A 15,405-nucleotide genomic window follows, 5' to 3' on the forward strand; every position below is an offset into this window, starting at 1 on the left:
GAATCTACTGTGAATATTCTGTCCTTCCCTTTAACAAAGACTCATCGGCTAATGTAGGCTGTGGACGGGTATGGAAGCTCATAATTTGTCAACTGAGATGTCCATGCACCTTGGAATAAGACTGGTGTTTCTGAGTGACACAAATGTCATGTGAAAAGGCAATATAAAATAAACAGCCATTATTTTAAAAATAAGCACAAAAAAATTCCTTTCATTGTATAATCAGTATTTTTTTACCCTAGTACTTGACTTGTAATTTCAAATGCTCATGAAGGATTTATTTCATCACAGCAATAGTATGTAGTTTATTACTGATTCATCGTGGGGCAGGAAATAACAGATGGTTTATAGACTGTAACAAGAGACGACAAACAGTGTTGGGACCAGGCCCGGCCCTAACCAATCTGGCGCCCTAGGCAAGATTTTAGGTGGCGCCCCCCCCCCCCCCCCCCCCCCCCCCCCCCTCACAAGAAACCGAATAGCTTTATCTTTGACCTTTTTTTTTACTTACAACTATACCTAATATATAAAGGGGTGGACAAGTGATTATTACCTGCAGGGCAAACATTAGCTAACCAGAAGGCAATAACAATGTATACAAAAAACACCTGCTTAAAAGATCTAATACCTGAGGAATGTAAGGTGGGAGTACAGTAATTACCTAACGTTACATTATTATTTTCCATAACAATTTAGCCCCCTCCACAATATTAACCCGACGTTAAAACAGAACTAGCTATTTATTGATTAGCAATTGCCAAATCATGTAACATTAGCTTAATGCTAACAAGCCAGGTTACTATCACATTCTGTAACAGACAAATAATTTCATGTAGGCTAACGTTACCTACCTGCTACCTCTGTCTTTTCTCGTTTCTACTCCTCTTCTTTTCTCTTTTTTCTTCCTTGGGCACCTGACAGTTTTGGCCGTTTTGACATCTTGTGTTGATTTTTTGATGTGGTGACGTCGAAAAAGAGTCATGATACGGTAAGGGAGGGGGGGGGGGGGGGGGAGGGGGGTGGCGTAATGTTGTAACAAATAATATTTCTATTAAATAGGCTTTACTTTGCATTTTAATTAACGTGGGATTATTTTTTGTATTTACAAATAATAGTACCAACTTTCTTTCTTTTTTTTTTTTTCTCCAACATTTGTGGCACTGGCGTGGCGCCCCCTGATGGACGGCGCCCTTAGCATTTGCCTATACGGCCTATGCCACGGGCCGGCCCTGGTTGGGACTAACGCGTTACTGTAACGCCGTTAGTTTCGGCGGTAACTAGTAATCTAACGCGTTATTTTTTATATTCAGTAACTCAGTTACCGTTACTACATGATGCATTACTGCGTTATTTTAGGTTATTTTTTATGTAGTATCGGCTAGAAACAGAAGATCTGAGTGTGTTTTATTGGAGCGCTGCGGTGTCGTCCTTCTGTGTCACAAGGAAAAGAAAAGGCGTGCTTTGTGTGGGTGGGGGCTGGGGGGGCTCCCAGACCGTAGTCGAAGAGCGCAGGGGAGACGTTCCTCCAGGGCCTATGTACTTCGGGACTAACAACCTTCACTTTGCCCGGCAGTGGGTCTTTACAGCTCCGGACTTGAGGGTGAATGACGAGGCCGGCGGTTTGTTGCAACTTTGTGACTTTATTGGTGTCTTGCACGCATACTTGCCAACCCTCCCGAATTTTCGGGGAGACTCCTGAATTTCAGTGCCTCTCCCGAAACCATTCTCCCGAAAATCTCCCGATTTCCAGCCGGACAACTATATTGGGGGCGTGCCTTAAAGGCACTGCCTTTAGCGTCGTCTCTCACCTGAAAAGGAGATTATTATTTATGTCTCCGTTATCCGTAGGTTTATCTGTAACCCATAAAGTAGGCAGGCACGGAGCTATTTCTCAGCGTGTGTTTATTCCAGCCGGCATGTTAATACTGTAGCGGCTGGCTACGAGGTGTTAGCCAATGACTGTGGCTGGGGGGCGGGACTTCCGGGAGAGATAGGGAAGTGACGTTGTTAATAGGAAGTGGGTGTCCGAGTTTTGCCGGGAAAAGGGATAGACATACATTGGAGCTGTTGTGTGGTTGAATTACATCTTGTGCAATAAAGACAAGACAAGACAAACAAAGAAGTCGTATGAGCCTACATTCCTGGGATTATTACAATACACTGACACACAACATCTGGATTATCATCCTGCATTGCTTCAAAACTACGGCACGTTGTAATATCCAAAATTTCCAGCCGGACAAACAATATTGGGGGTGTGCCTTAAAGGCACTGCCTTTAGCGTCCTCTCTCACCTGAAAAGGAGACTATTATAAATGTCTCCGTTATCCATAGGTTTATCTATAACCCATAACACGGTGGCCGAATGGATATAGTCACTCATGAACGGTCAGAGAATCACAAGGCGGCAGCAACGCAGTATTATGGGCCACCTTGCAAGCAACATTCCGTGCTCATTTGCGGATGTTTTCAACAAATCCGTGAAGGATATGTTCCCGGATTCAGAAATCGCTCGCCAGTATTCAAATGGCAGAACAAAAGCAACTCAAATAGTGAAAGGTAAGTGTTATTTTTTTTTTAAGTAAGCAGCAAGTACAGTAGGGGAAGGTGGGGCTAAAAGTCACAGGGGTACACTAATGTTTATAATCATAAACGTAATCTTTTTGTTGCAATAAATAGTGAAAAACATAAGTAATGGATGGGATAACTTCTAGTTTAGATATGTAAAGCGTGTCAACCCGAATATGACGTTTTGAACCAGAAGTTGCCTTGAGGTTGTCATGTCTGTGTTGATCATGTTTTTGATTGGCCATGTGCTGTTTGTTTTTTGGACGCTTTTTAGTTCCTGGTTGTTCACTCCCTTGTTTTGTTTCCATGGTTACCCATTAGTTTCACCTGTTCCACGTTTGGACTCACACACCTGTCACCAATAATGTCACTGTTATTTAAGCCTGTCTTTTTCTGTTGGTCGGCCTGGCAACATTATCTGCTGTTACCCTTGTCACTCATGCGTTGATTCCATGCCATTGTTCCATGATCATTTCCATGCTTGTTCCAAGTAAGTTTTTGTTTATTCATGTCACGTTCAGCAGTTCTTTTGTTTCATGTCCTTAGTCTACGTTAAGTGTAAGTTTTTGTTTCATAGTCAAGTTTGTACCTCCGCCTTGTGTGCGCCTTTAGTTTGTTCTTTTTGTTACAGTAAAAATAAATATGTCCTTACCTTCACGCCATGTCCGCTCCAACTTTTATTGCATCTCAGGAAAACAAACCCGCCATAGTCCATGTTATGACAGGGGTAAGTTGTCACACTGTGTGACAACTTACCCCAAGAGTCGAGAGTAACATGTCTCCATCATTTAACTGGAATAATTGTACATTTTTCTGTTTTGTTTAGGCTAAGCTGAGTCTATTTGTACAACCTAAAATAATATTTCTTTGCAGATGCAGGACTACAAACGAAAAACAGAACGTGGATGGTTTTCGAAAGATGCGATGGAGGCTGCTGCTGCAGCTGTTGTTAAAGGCGGTCTAAGCATCAGAAAATCAGCCAGCATCAATGACGTAAACTATGAAACCTTAGGTCGTTATGTTAAAGTTTACAAAGCCAATAACAACAGTCTGAATGACGTTCAACTGGGTTACACATCTCACCGCCAAGTGCTGACTAACACGATAGAGGATAGTTTGGTAGAGTATGTAAAAAAAGCTGCAAAAATATTCCATGGAATTACAATTACGGATTTAAGAAAGCTGGCATATCAAATGGCACTGGCAAACAAAGTTAACAATATACCACCACCCTGGATCGAATACGAGATGGCTGGATCTGACTGGGCAAGAGGTTTTCTTGATAGAAATAAAACCATATCATTGAGAACAGCAGAAGCAACTTCAATCCAGAGAATGGCAAACTTCACCATCATCAAAATTGTATAACTTTTGTTGCCCTCGGCTCTCGGCCTACAATGTGCAGTAGGCCCATGACATACCAAACTTTGCGAAATGAATGTTTTTTTCTGTAATGTTTAGGATAGAGTGTCGTATTATTTCAATTGTTGTGAAAGATCGTGTACAAATGGCGTGGATCGTGTACAAATGGCGTGGATCGTGTACAAATGGAGTGAGACAATTTACCCCATGCACTGTGACAATTTACGCCACAGCTGGAGTAAAAAGTCTCACTTGATAGTGAACACTACAATTGTAAATATTTGGTAATAAACATAGTTACATTAAATATTACCTGCTCTGTTATTACTTGAGTTGTTATTGAACATTTTGATGTGGAAAAGTTTTTTAAATTATGACGTGATTGGTCTAGTAGACAAGAAATACAAGTTTTGTGACTTCTAGCCCCGCCTTCACCTACAGTTAGTAGAACAACTGTGTTTTCATTACTGTTTACTGTACTATACTGTATATATGTATATGTATATATATATATATATATATATATATATATATATATATATATATATATATATATATATACAGTATAGTACAGTAAACAGTAATGAAAACACAGTTGGGAGTTTCCTCCTCTCCCAGCTCGCCAGCCTCAATCTGAACCTTGGTATTTACCGTGATGACGGACTGGCAGTGTGTCGCGCCTCGCCAAGGAGCAGCGAGAATACCAAGAAGCGCATATGCCAAATTTTCAAAAAGAACGGCCTACGGATCACGATTGAAGCCAACAAGCAAACCGTCAACTTCCTTGACGTCACTTTCAACCTGAGAAATAACAGCTACCAACCATTCACGAAACCCAACACAACACTCCAATATGTGCACCATGACAGCAACCACCCACCCACCACCACGAAAAGAATACCTACCGGAATTAATAAAAGGCTATCGATGCTGTCATCAAGCAAAGCTGAATTTGACCAAGCAACCCCCCCGTACCAAAAAGCCCTTGATGAAAGCGGATACAATTTCACCCTCACCTATGAACCCACGCCAGGAAACCAACCGAAAAAGAACAGAAAACGAAACAACATCATCTGGTACAACCCCCCATACAGCAAAAACGTCTCAACTAACATTGGACACAAATTCCTCAATCTGATTGACAAACACTTTCCCAAAGACAACACCCTAAGAAAAGTATTCAACAAGAACAACATTAAATTGAGCTACAGCTGTATGAACAATATACGACAAATCATCTCAAACCACAACAAAACAATTGCAAATGAGCCGTCGGCCCCCGGACAGAGCGACTCCAAAACCAACAAAGGTTGCAACTGTCGAAAGAAACCTGATTGCCCTCTCAACGGGGGGTGCTTACAAACATCAGTTGTCTACCAATCTAAGGTAACACGCAAGGACATTAACACATCCGACACATATGTAGGATTAACTGAAGGAGAGTTCAAAACCAGATGGAACAATCACAAGGCTTCTTTCAGGAACCAAAACCTGCGAAATACCACAGAACTCAGCAAACACATTTGGGACCTCAAAGACAATAATGTTGAATATTCAATAACATGGCAAATTCTTGCATCCAGCACACCTTACAATAGTGGTAATAAAAGATGCAACCTATGCTTGAAAGAAAAACTGTTTATTATTTACCGTCCAGACCTGTCATCCCTCAACAAGCGCAGCGAAATTGTAACAGCATGCCGCCACAGACGGAAACACCTCCTAGGTAACACATGAGCCAATCACCACGCCCCTACACCAGCCTGTACCCACCCACTCTGTGCCCTATATAATCCATGGTATGTGAATGCTCCCATTAAAATCTCCTAATGATTGAGGGAACCCCCCCTCATGAAACAGGCCTGTAGAGATGAAATAGTCTTGTGATTTTTTCCCCACACATACATATATATATATATATATATATATATATATATATATATATATATATATATATATATATATATATATATATATATATATATATATATATAAGAAATACTTTAATTTCAGTGAATTCTAGCTATAAATATACTCCTCCCCCCCTTAACCCTACCGCCGCCCCCCGCCCACCCCCCAAACCCCCAATCTCCCAAATTCGGAGGTCTCAAGGTTGGCAAGTATGCTTGCACGTAGCCATCCACCAAGCTAGAGCACCTGCATGCACTCACTGTTGCAGCTCCCTCACCTCTCTCGCCCACTCACTCACTTGATGTCACTCACCACACATGCTGTCATATCTTAAAGGGCCACACACACACATACGCTACTCTCATAACAACTAACAAAACATCATGGCGAAGCCAGAAGTTGAGTTTCTTATCATTCTCACTACTTTTCTTTTGTCGAGCACAAAGAAAATAACTTTTAGTTAAATGTAAGTTGTGTCTTGGATCAAAGATCCTATTTACGTAAAGTTAAAGTTAAAGTGCCAATGATTGTCACACACACACTAGGTGTGGCGAAATTATTTTCTACATTTGACCCATCACCTTTGATCACCCGATGGGAGGTGAGGGGAGCAGTGAGCAGCAGCAGTGACCGCGCCCGGGAATACTGCCCAGAACAGCAATTCAAATCTGCTGAAACAGCTACAAAAGCAACATGCTTCGACAAAGCTAGTAAAGAGAGACACAGACTCCGATGCCACTTCAGCTCCACCTGAGGATTTTAACGGAGGCACTGCTAGCCAGGACAACATTGATAGAGCCATTGCAGTGTATGTGCTAGAAGATATGCAGGCTATTTCTACAGTGGAGTCATCCGCTTTCAGGCAGCTAATTATACCGGCGTCAAACAGCAAAAGGCACAGACTTCCAGACGGCTTCGAAGCGATTCTGGACCACCATCCGCCGCCTCAGGAAGGGGAAGCAGTGCACTATCAACACCGTGTATGGTGAGGATGGTGTTCTGCTGACCTCGACTGCGGAAGTTGTGGATCGGTGGAGGGAATACTTTGAAGACCTCCTCAATCCCACCAACACGTCTTCCTATGAGGAAGCAGTGCCTGGGGAATTTGTAGTGGGCTCTCCTATTTCTGGGGCTGAGGTTGCTGAGGTAGTTAAAAAGCTCCTCGGTGACAATGAGATCCGCCCGGAGTTCCTTAAGGCTCTGGATGCTGTGGGGCTGTCTTGGATGACAAGACTCTGCAGCATCGCGTGGACATCGGGGCCGGTACCTCTGGATTGGCAGACCGGGGTGGTGGTTCCTCTCTTTAAAAAGGGGAACTGGAGGGTGTGTTCCAACTATCGTGGGATCACACTCCTCAGCCTTCCCGGTAAGGTCTATTTAGGTGTACTGGAGAGGAGGCTACGCCAGATAGTCGAACCTCGGATTCAGGAGGAACAGTGTGGTTTTCGTCCTGGTCGTGGAACTGTGGACCAGCTCTATACTCTCGGCAGGGTCCTTGAGGGTGCATGGGAGTTTGCCCAACTAGTCTACATGTGCTTTGTGGACTTGGAGAAGGCATTCGACCGTGTCCCTTGGGAAGTCCTGTGGGGAGTGCTCAGAGAGTATGGGGTATCGGACTGTCTGATTGTGGTAGTCCGCTCCCTGTATGATCAGTGTCAGAGCTTAGTCCGCATTAAGTCGGACACGTTTCCAGTGAGGGTTGGACTCCGCCAAGGCTGCCCTTTGTCACCGATTCTGTTCATAACTTTTATGGACAAAATTTCTAGGCGCAGTCAAGGCGTTGAGGGGATCTGGTTTGGTGGATGCAGGATTAGGTCTCTGCTTTTTGTAGATGATGTGGTCCTGATGGCTTCATCTGGCCAGGATCTTCAGCTCTCACTGGATCGGTTCGCAGCTGAGTGTGAAGCGACTGGGATGAGAATCAGCAACTCCAAGTCCGAGTCCATGGTTCTCGCCCGGAAAAGGGTGGAGTGCCATCTCCGGGTTGGGGAGGAGATCTTGCCCCAAGTGGAGGAGTTCAAGTACCTCGGTGTCTTGTTCACGAGTGAGGGAAGAGTGGATTGTGAGATCGACAGGCGGATCGGTGCGGCGTCTTTAGTAATGCGGACGCTGTATCGATCCGTTGTGGTGAAGAAGGAGCTGAGCCGGAAGGCAAAGCTCTCAATTTACCGGTCGATCTACGTTCCCATCCTCACCTATGGTCATGAGCTTTGGGTTATGACCGAAAGGACAAGATCACGGGTACAAGCGGCCGAAATGAGTTTCCTCCGCCGGGTAGCGGGGCTCTCCCTTAGAGATAGGGTGAGAAGCTCTGCCATCCGGGGGGAGCTCAAAGTAAAGCCGCTGCTCCTCCACATTGAGAGGAGCCGAATGAGGTGGTTCGGGCATCTGGTCAGGATGCCACCCGAACGCCTCCCTAGGGAGGTGTTTAGGGCACGTCCAACCGGCAGGAGGCCATGGGGAAAACCCAGGACACGTTGGGAAGACTATGTCTCCCGGCTGGCCTGGGAACGCCTCGGGATCCCCCGGGAAGAGCTGGACGAAGTGGCTGGGGAGAGGGAAGTCTGGGCTTCCCTGCTTAGGCTGCTGCCCCCGTGACCCGACCTTGGATAAGCGGAAGAAGATGGATGGTTGGATGTTTATGTTGTGTTACGGTGCGGATATTTTCCCAAAATGTGTTTGGCATTCTTGTTTGGTGTGGGTTCACAGTTTGGCGCATATTTGTAACAGTGTTAAAGTTGTGTATACGGCCACCCTCAGTGTGACCTGTATGGCTGTTGACTAAGTATGCCTTGCTTTCACTTGTGTGTGTGAAAAGCCGTAGATACTATGTGACTGGCCGGCTCGCAAAGGCAGTGCCTTTAAGGTTTATTGGCGTTCTGTACTTCTCCCTACGTCCGTGTACACAGCGGCGTTATAAAAAGTCATAAATTGTACTTTTTGAAACCGATACCGATAATTTTGAAACCGATACCGATAATTTCCGATATTACATTTTAAAGCATTTATCGGCCGATAATATCAGCAGTCTGATATTATCGGACATCTCTATTGAGAAGTTTATTGACATCTTAAAGAATTGAATCTATGTAATGCTTTAAAAAGGCAAATGGATGGCACAAAAAGCCAAAAGGCTTGTTTCCATTGTGGTCCATTATAATCTAAGTCACAGCAGCTCAGACGAGGCACCAAGTAGTGTGGGTGGGGAGCGTTTCCACAGAGTGTTTCCAGAGTGGCCAGCCTGAAATGTGGGTGTCAGGGACAGACGTGGAAGGAGATTTTTTACAACAAAGTTCTAAAGCTGATATAGATCAGATACTGTATATCAGATTGTAGGTGGGGGTTTTTTTACCCTTTGCGTTCATATTTCGCTGTGTTTGTTGCATTTTTGTTGTGTTTCGCTTGATTGTAAATAATGACGACCGAGAGGTGCTGTGACGTTCATATGTTGTCAATATTCAGTGTTTTATCCTTCTTAGTTAATATTGTAAATCCCACATTCTTTATTTTCATGTACATTCTGGGTGTCTCATTCAGTAAAAATGTTTTTAACTCCATTCCGTTTTTCAAGGCAGTCTGTCATAACATGTTTCGCATTCAATCAGACATTATTGTGAGTTTTTGTATTAAAATCAGATATACCGGCCCCCAAGACACATTTTGTTCTCTACATTTGGCCCCAGAGTCAAAATAATTGCCCAGACCTGCAGTAGTGTATGTAATAGGTCATTCTGAATAATGTCCCTAACAGCCCCGCATAGCCTATTGAGGATTCTTTCTGATTACGGGACACACAAATTAGAACACACGCACGCCAATTGGATTACACTCACACAGATAGAGATACACGTTTGCAAATAATTTTGCTACAACAATACTTCCATAGCGCCGCTGCTTGGCAAAATTTCAATGAAAGTGAATGCGGTTCCATCACAGCATGGTGCATGCGCAGGGTGGATTTGGGCGGGTTGGAAGAAATTCAGGCAAACCTGTTTCAAAGTCAGGTGCACCAGTCTGGGTTGGGTTGGAATAAAGGGAAGAACAACTGACTAAAATGAAATAAAAGAGATCAAATCATACAGACATGCCCTTCTTCGGAACATATGTGAAGATGCTACAGGTATGTAATGACTTTTGTTTGTCTTTAAAATAATACATTTAGATGGTAATCATTAGTGTTATTTGTAGAGTATTAAATTTTCTTTAATTAATCATTTTTTAAGACTCGATCCTTGAAGGGGAACTGCACTTTTTTGGAATTTTGCCTTTCGTTCACTATAATTATGACGGACAAGAAGACAAAAGTTGTTTTTTTCTTTTCCAGTCTAACTTGTAAATATCATATATTGTTCCAAAATTGAACAATATATTGAAACAACACTAACAAAGAAAGTAAAACAAGAAGTATGTGTGAGAAATAACACTTAAAGTATAAAACAAAAAGCAAATAAAAGCATAATATTACATATTGATTTTTCTTTGGTGTAATGTTGGATTTAGGAATATGGAATATTCCTAGTAGACACAACAGTTTGACAGCATACTCAAGTTTTTATGAAATCTAACTTGTAAGAAAATAACAATGTATTTGAAGTCAAACAGTATATTGTAAGTACTAAACAGTACAACAGAAAGTTCAATCCAGAATAATTGGGAGATTGAACATTCATCAACACTGTATAGTGGACATACTAAACTAGACTGTAACTGACCTTTAAAAACAAGACGCGTGTGCAGTTTCCCTCTAAGTAATTACAATACATTAGCATTTTTACAGTGAAATGTTAATGTTTTTTGGGGGCAAGTAATAGTTTGGACTCCACAAAGCAGAAGAAAAATGTTGAATTCTTGAAAACCCAAACAAATATCAGCAACGTACAACAACAAAAATATATACTCTAGATGATTTTAAAATACAATAGAGTACGGCACAAAGGTAAACACAAGCAGTCGTTATTGATATATGTAACTGAAAACAAGGGGAAAAAAGGATTTAATATAAATATATAATATATGATATAAAAACAAGGCAGACTGTAACCCAAACACAGGACATGGGAAGTGTCAGTAAGCATCAGAGGATCCACACATTGTAATTAAAAACAAGTTGATCATTCGACTGGCAAACACAAAAGTGCAGTATATGACTCACCCACAGACCGATGTTTTTATGTAAGTATGGAATGAATGCCTGTGCCATTGAACCAAGGTGAAATAAGGTGAGTGGTTCCCCGAGGCAAAATTTTTGACACCATTCTTTAAAATGTTTATATGCTGCCTGCTGGGGACATCATCAGGGGACACCGCATCAGTTTTCACGGTTACAGTACGCTGATGACCAATAAATACCCTTTTTAACTACCGTATTTTCCGCACCATAAGGCGCCCTGGGTTAAAAGCCGCGCCTTCAATGAACGGCATATTTCAAAACTTTGTCCACCTATAAGCCGCCCGGTGTTGTAAGCCGCATCTAACTGCGCTAAAGGAATGTCAAAAAAAACAGTCAGATAGGTCAGTCAAACTTTAATAATATATTAAAAACCAGCGTTCTAACAACTCTGTTCACTCCCAAAATGTACGCAAATGTGCAATCACAAACATAGTAAAATTCAAAATAGTGCAGAGCAATAGCAACATAATGTTGCTCGAACGTTAATGTCACAACACACAAAATAAACATAACGCTCACTTTCTGAAGTTATTCTTCATTCACAAATCCCTCGAATTATTCTCCTTCGTTGTCCGAATTGAAAAGTTGGGCGAATGTGGGATCCAAAATGTCGTCTGGCGCTGTCTCCCTGCCTCCCTGTCTTGGTGAACGTCACGTGTGTTCGCCTTCTGTCATCCACTGTTCCCACGCAGTTAGCAGTCTAGCTTCGAATGCCCTGTTGACACCAATATCTAGCGGCTGGAGGTCTTTTGTCAATCCACCCGGAATGACGGCGAGTATTGAATTAAGCGCGTAAGCGTGTCTCTTAATGTGATGTTATGAGCTAGCAAATATAACAACTACACTACCCAGCATGCAACGATAGTGACGAGCATGCGCGGTAGCCCTGAGAAGCGTTGTTGTATGGGCTGGCAGTTAGAATGTGGTTATGAGCACGCTGTGAGTAAACGTTGAGAACTCAGTTAACACGCCTCGTCTGCATTATTTATAATTAGACAGACAACACACTTAATAGGAGCCATTTTGGGGTCTTTACATAAACACACAAATGGAAATGAAACGTCACATATCCCAGCATGCACCGCGCGCTTCTTCTACGGGGAAAAAAGATGGCGGCTGTTTACCGAAGTTGCGAGACCGAAACTTTATGAAAATGAATCTTAATATTTATCCATATATAAAGCGCACCGGGTTATAAGGCGCACTGTCAGCTTTTGAGAAAATTTGTGGTTTTTAGGTGCGCCTTATAGTGCGGAAAATACGGTAAGTATCCTGCCCACAAGCCAGCCAGCAAGCCAACGCCAGCCAGTCCCCACAATTCCGTCAGCCAGGCCCGGCCCTAACCAATCTGGCGCCCTAGGCAAGATTTTAGGTGGCGCCCCCCCACATCGGCAGTGAAGTGTATATACTCACAAGAACCCAAATAGCTTTGTCTTTGACCTTTTTTTTACTTACAACTATACCTAATATATAAAGGGGTGGAAAAGTGACTATTATCTGCAGGGCAAACATTAGCTAACCAGAAGGCAATAACAATGTAAACAAAAAACACCTGCTTAAAAGATCTAATACAAATGTCCCTGAGGAATGTAAGGTGGGAGTACTGTAATTACCTAACGTTACATTATTATTTTCCATAACAATTTAGCCCCCTCTACAATATTAACCCAACGTTAAAACAGAACTAGCTATTTATTGATTAGCAATTGCCGAATCATGTAACATTAGCTTAATGCTAAAAAGCCAGGTTACTATCACATTCTGTAACAGACAAATAATTTCATAATTTTTCTACTCCTCTTCTTTTCTCTTTTTTCTTCCCTGTTGATTTTTTGATGTGGTGACGTCCAAAAAGAGTCGTGATACGGGAAGGGAGGGGGCGCACCGTGCGGGGGGAGGAGGGGGGGGGGGGGGGGGCGTAATGTTGTAACAAATAATATTTCTATTAAATAGGCTTTACTTTGCATTATAATTAACGTGGGATTAATTTTTGTATTTAGAAATAATAGTACCAACTTTTTTTTTTTTTTTTTCTTTTTTTTTTTCTCCAACATTTGTGGCACTGGCGTGGCGCCCCCTGATGGATGGCGCCCTTAGCATTTGCCTATACGGCCTATGCCACGGGCCGGCCCTGCCGTCAGCACACGGTCACCAATCACGTTTTTCCCCAACATTATTTCAATAACATTATAGTATATATTTTCACAATCTTAAGAAGAAACAGAAACATTTCATTAATCATTTTCAAAATCATCATCGAAGCGAGTATGACGATCCACCTTGTAGGGGTGTATCCCTTTATGGAGGATGCCTGTGCGTGAATTTGTTTAACGTGGTGAGACTGGTGCACAGACAGTCACCACACAAGACGGTAGACTCTACCATCTTCCGCCTTCTCCGCCGTTGAGGTCTTCACCGTATCCCTGGCTAGGGGGCAGTCAGGTACTAGGCCTTTGCCAAGGGCCACCTGGGGTAACAGTAGTAAAGGGGTTAACCTCCTCGTGCCCTAAGACCCCATAGAGGAGCCTCCACTGCCGGATGCACTTTAACGTCATGCCCAGGATACATTTTCAAAATAAGTATACACAAAAAGGATTTTTGTCATTACGTTCCAAAATTGAACAATATATTGAAACAACACTAACAAAGAAAGTAAAACAAAACAAACAAGAAGCATGTGTGAGAAATAACACTTAAAGTATGAAACAAAAAGCAAATAAAAGCATAATATTACATATTGATTTTTCTTTGAAGTAATGCGTAAGGGGATAGCAAAATTCAAATGATGATTTAATGAATGAAAACAATAAAATAATAAAACTACTAAAAAAACAAATTGATTTAAAGAATATATCATGATCGGATGACCATGAGACTCTGCTTAATATGGATTGTTTTGCTTTCAATTCTATTATTGTTTGTAATATTAACTCTGTAGTAATGTTTAGAGGTATAGAGTTTTGTATGCAATATCTCACAACATTGATAAACAGTGCATACACGGTGAATCGGTGGGCTGTGTGAAAATAGTCGCCATTCCAATCCATTAACACGTTTAAATAAAAGTCAGACAGTGTTGTTTTAGACATTTGAACAAAATTCAGGACCATCAAATCCAATGGAACAGTCGGTGTCTGTTTGTCCGGGTGAGGAGACTGTTTAGCTCGAACTAACCAGCGGCAGACTGGAAAATTCCTGCACACATAGCAGTTTTCATAGAATAATACACAACTCACATAATGTTTTTTTCTGCAGTGACTGTGCCAGAGGTGAACATGCATTCTACTGAGGTGGCAAATTATGACACGTTCAATCTATCACAGCGCCAAGCAAATAATCTCAAGATCCCCATCATATCAATTCCTACATGTCATTGAAATGATTTAAGGCCAGAGGTGGGTAGTAACGCGCTACATTTACTCCGTTACATCTACTTGAGTAACTTTTGGGATAAATTGTACTTCTAAGAGTAGTTTTAATGCAACATACTTTTACTTTTACTTTAGTGTATTTATAGAGAAGAAACGCTACTTTTACTCCGCTACTTTTATCTACATTCAGCTCGCTACTCGCTACTGATTTTTATCGACCTGTTAAAGGCCTACTGAAACCCACTACTACCGACCACGCAGTCTGATAGTTTATATATCATTGATGAAATCTTAACATTGCAACACATGCCAATACGGCCGGGTTAGTTTACTAAAGTACAATTTTAAATTTCGCGCGACATATCCTGCTGAAAACGTCTCGCTATGATGACGTCAGCGCGTGACGTCGCGGATTGTTGAGGACATTTTGAGACAGCATGGTGGCCAGCTATTAAGTCGTCTGTTTTTATCGCAAAATTCCACAGTATTCTGGACATCTGTGTTGGTGAATCTTTTGCAATTCGTTCAATGAACAATGGAGACAGCAAAGAAGAAAGCTGTAGGTGGGAAGCGGTGTATTGCGGCCGACTTCAGCAACACAAACATGGCCGGTGTTTGATTGTTTACATTCCCGAAAGATGACAGTCAAGCTTTACCATTGGCCTGTGGAGAACTGGGACAACAGAGACTCTTACCAGGAGGACTTTGAGTTGGATACGCAGACACGGTACCGTGAGTACGCATGCAGCTGCGGCTTCCAAACATTTGATCGCTTGCCTGTACGTGCGTGCCGCTATGTGCATGTCACGTACGTAAATTTGGGGACTTTGGGGAAATATATGTGCTGTATGAACTTTGGGGAGGTGAACGGTACTTTGGGCTGTGGGATTGAGTGTGTTGTGCAGGTGTTTGAGTTGTATTGGCGGGTTATACGGACGGGAGGGGGGAGGTGTTTGTTATGCAGGATTAATTTGTGGCATATTAAATATAAGTCTGGTTGTGTTGTGGCTAATAGAGTATATA

The 15,405-nt window shown here is 42.3% G+C and overlaps 1 protein-coding gene across 1 annotated transcript in view; it reads left to right on the forward strand.

Annotated features, from left to right (window-relative positions):
* Positions 1–9,864: 9,864 nt before the first annotated feature.
* Positions 9,865–15,405, forward strand: part of LOC133570822 (alpha-(1,3)-fucosyltransferase 7-like) — a 34,551-nt gene continuing 29,010 nt past the window's right edge. Inside the window, exon 1 of the mRNA XM_061923542.1 lies at positions 9,865–9,961. Within this exon, the coding sequence (XP_061779526.1) occupies positions 9,926–9,961 (36 nt within the window). The 5' untranslated portion in view covers positions 9,865–9,925. The remainder of the gene's footprint in view (positions 9,962–15,405) is intronic.

Source organism: Nerophis lumbriciformis, linkage group LG28, assembly GCF_033978685.3.
Source record: "Nerophis lumbriciformis linkage group LG28, RoL_Nlum_v2.1, whole genome shotgun sequence".
Taxonomy (NCBI): domain Eukaryota; kingdom Metazoa; phylum Chordata; class Actinopteri; order Syngnathiformes; family Syngnathidae; genus Nerophis; species Nerophis lumbriciformis.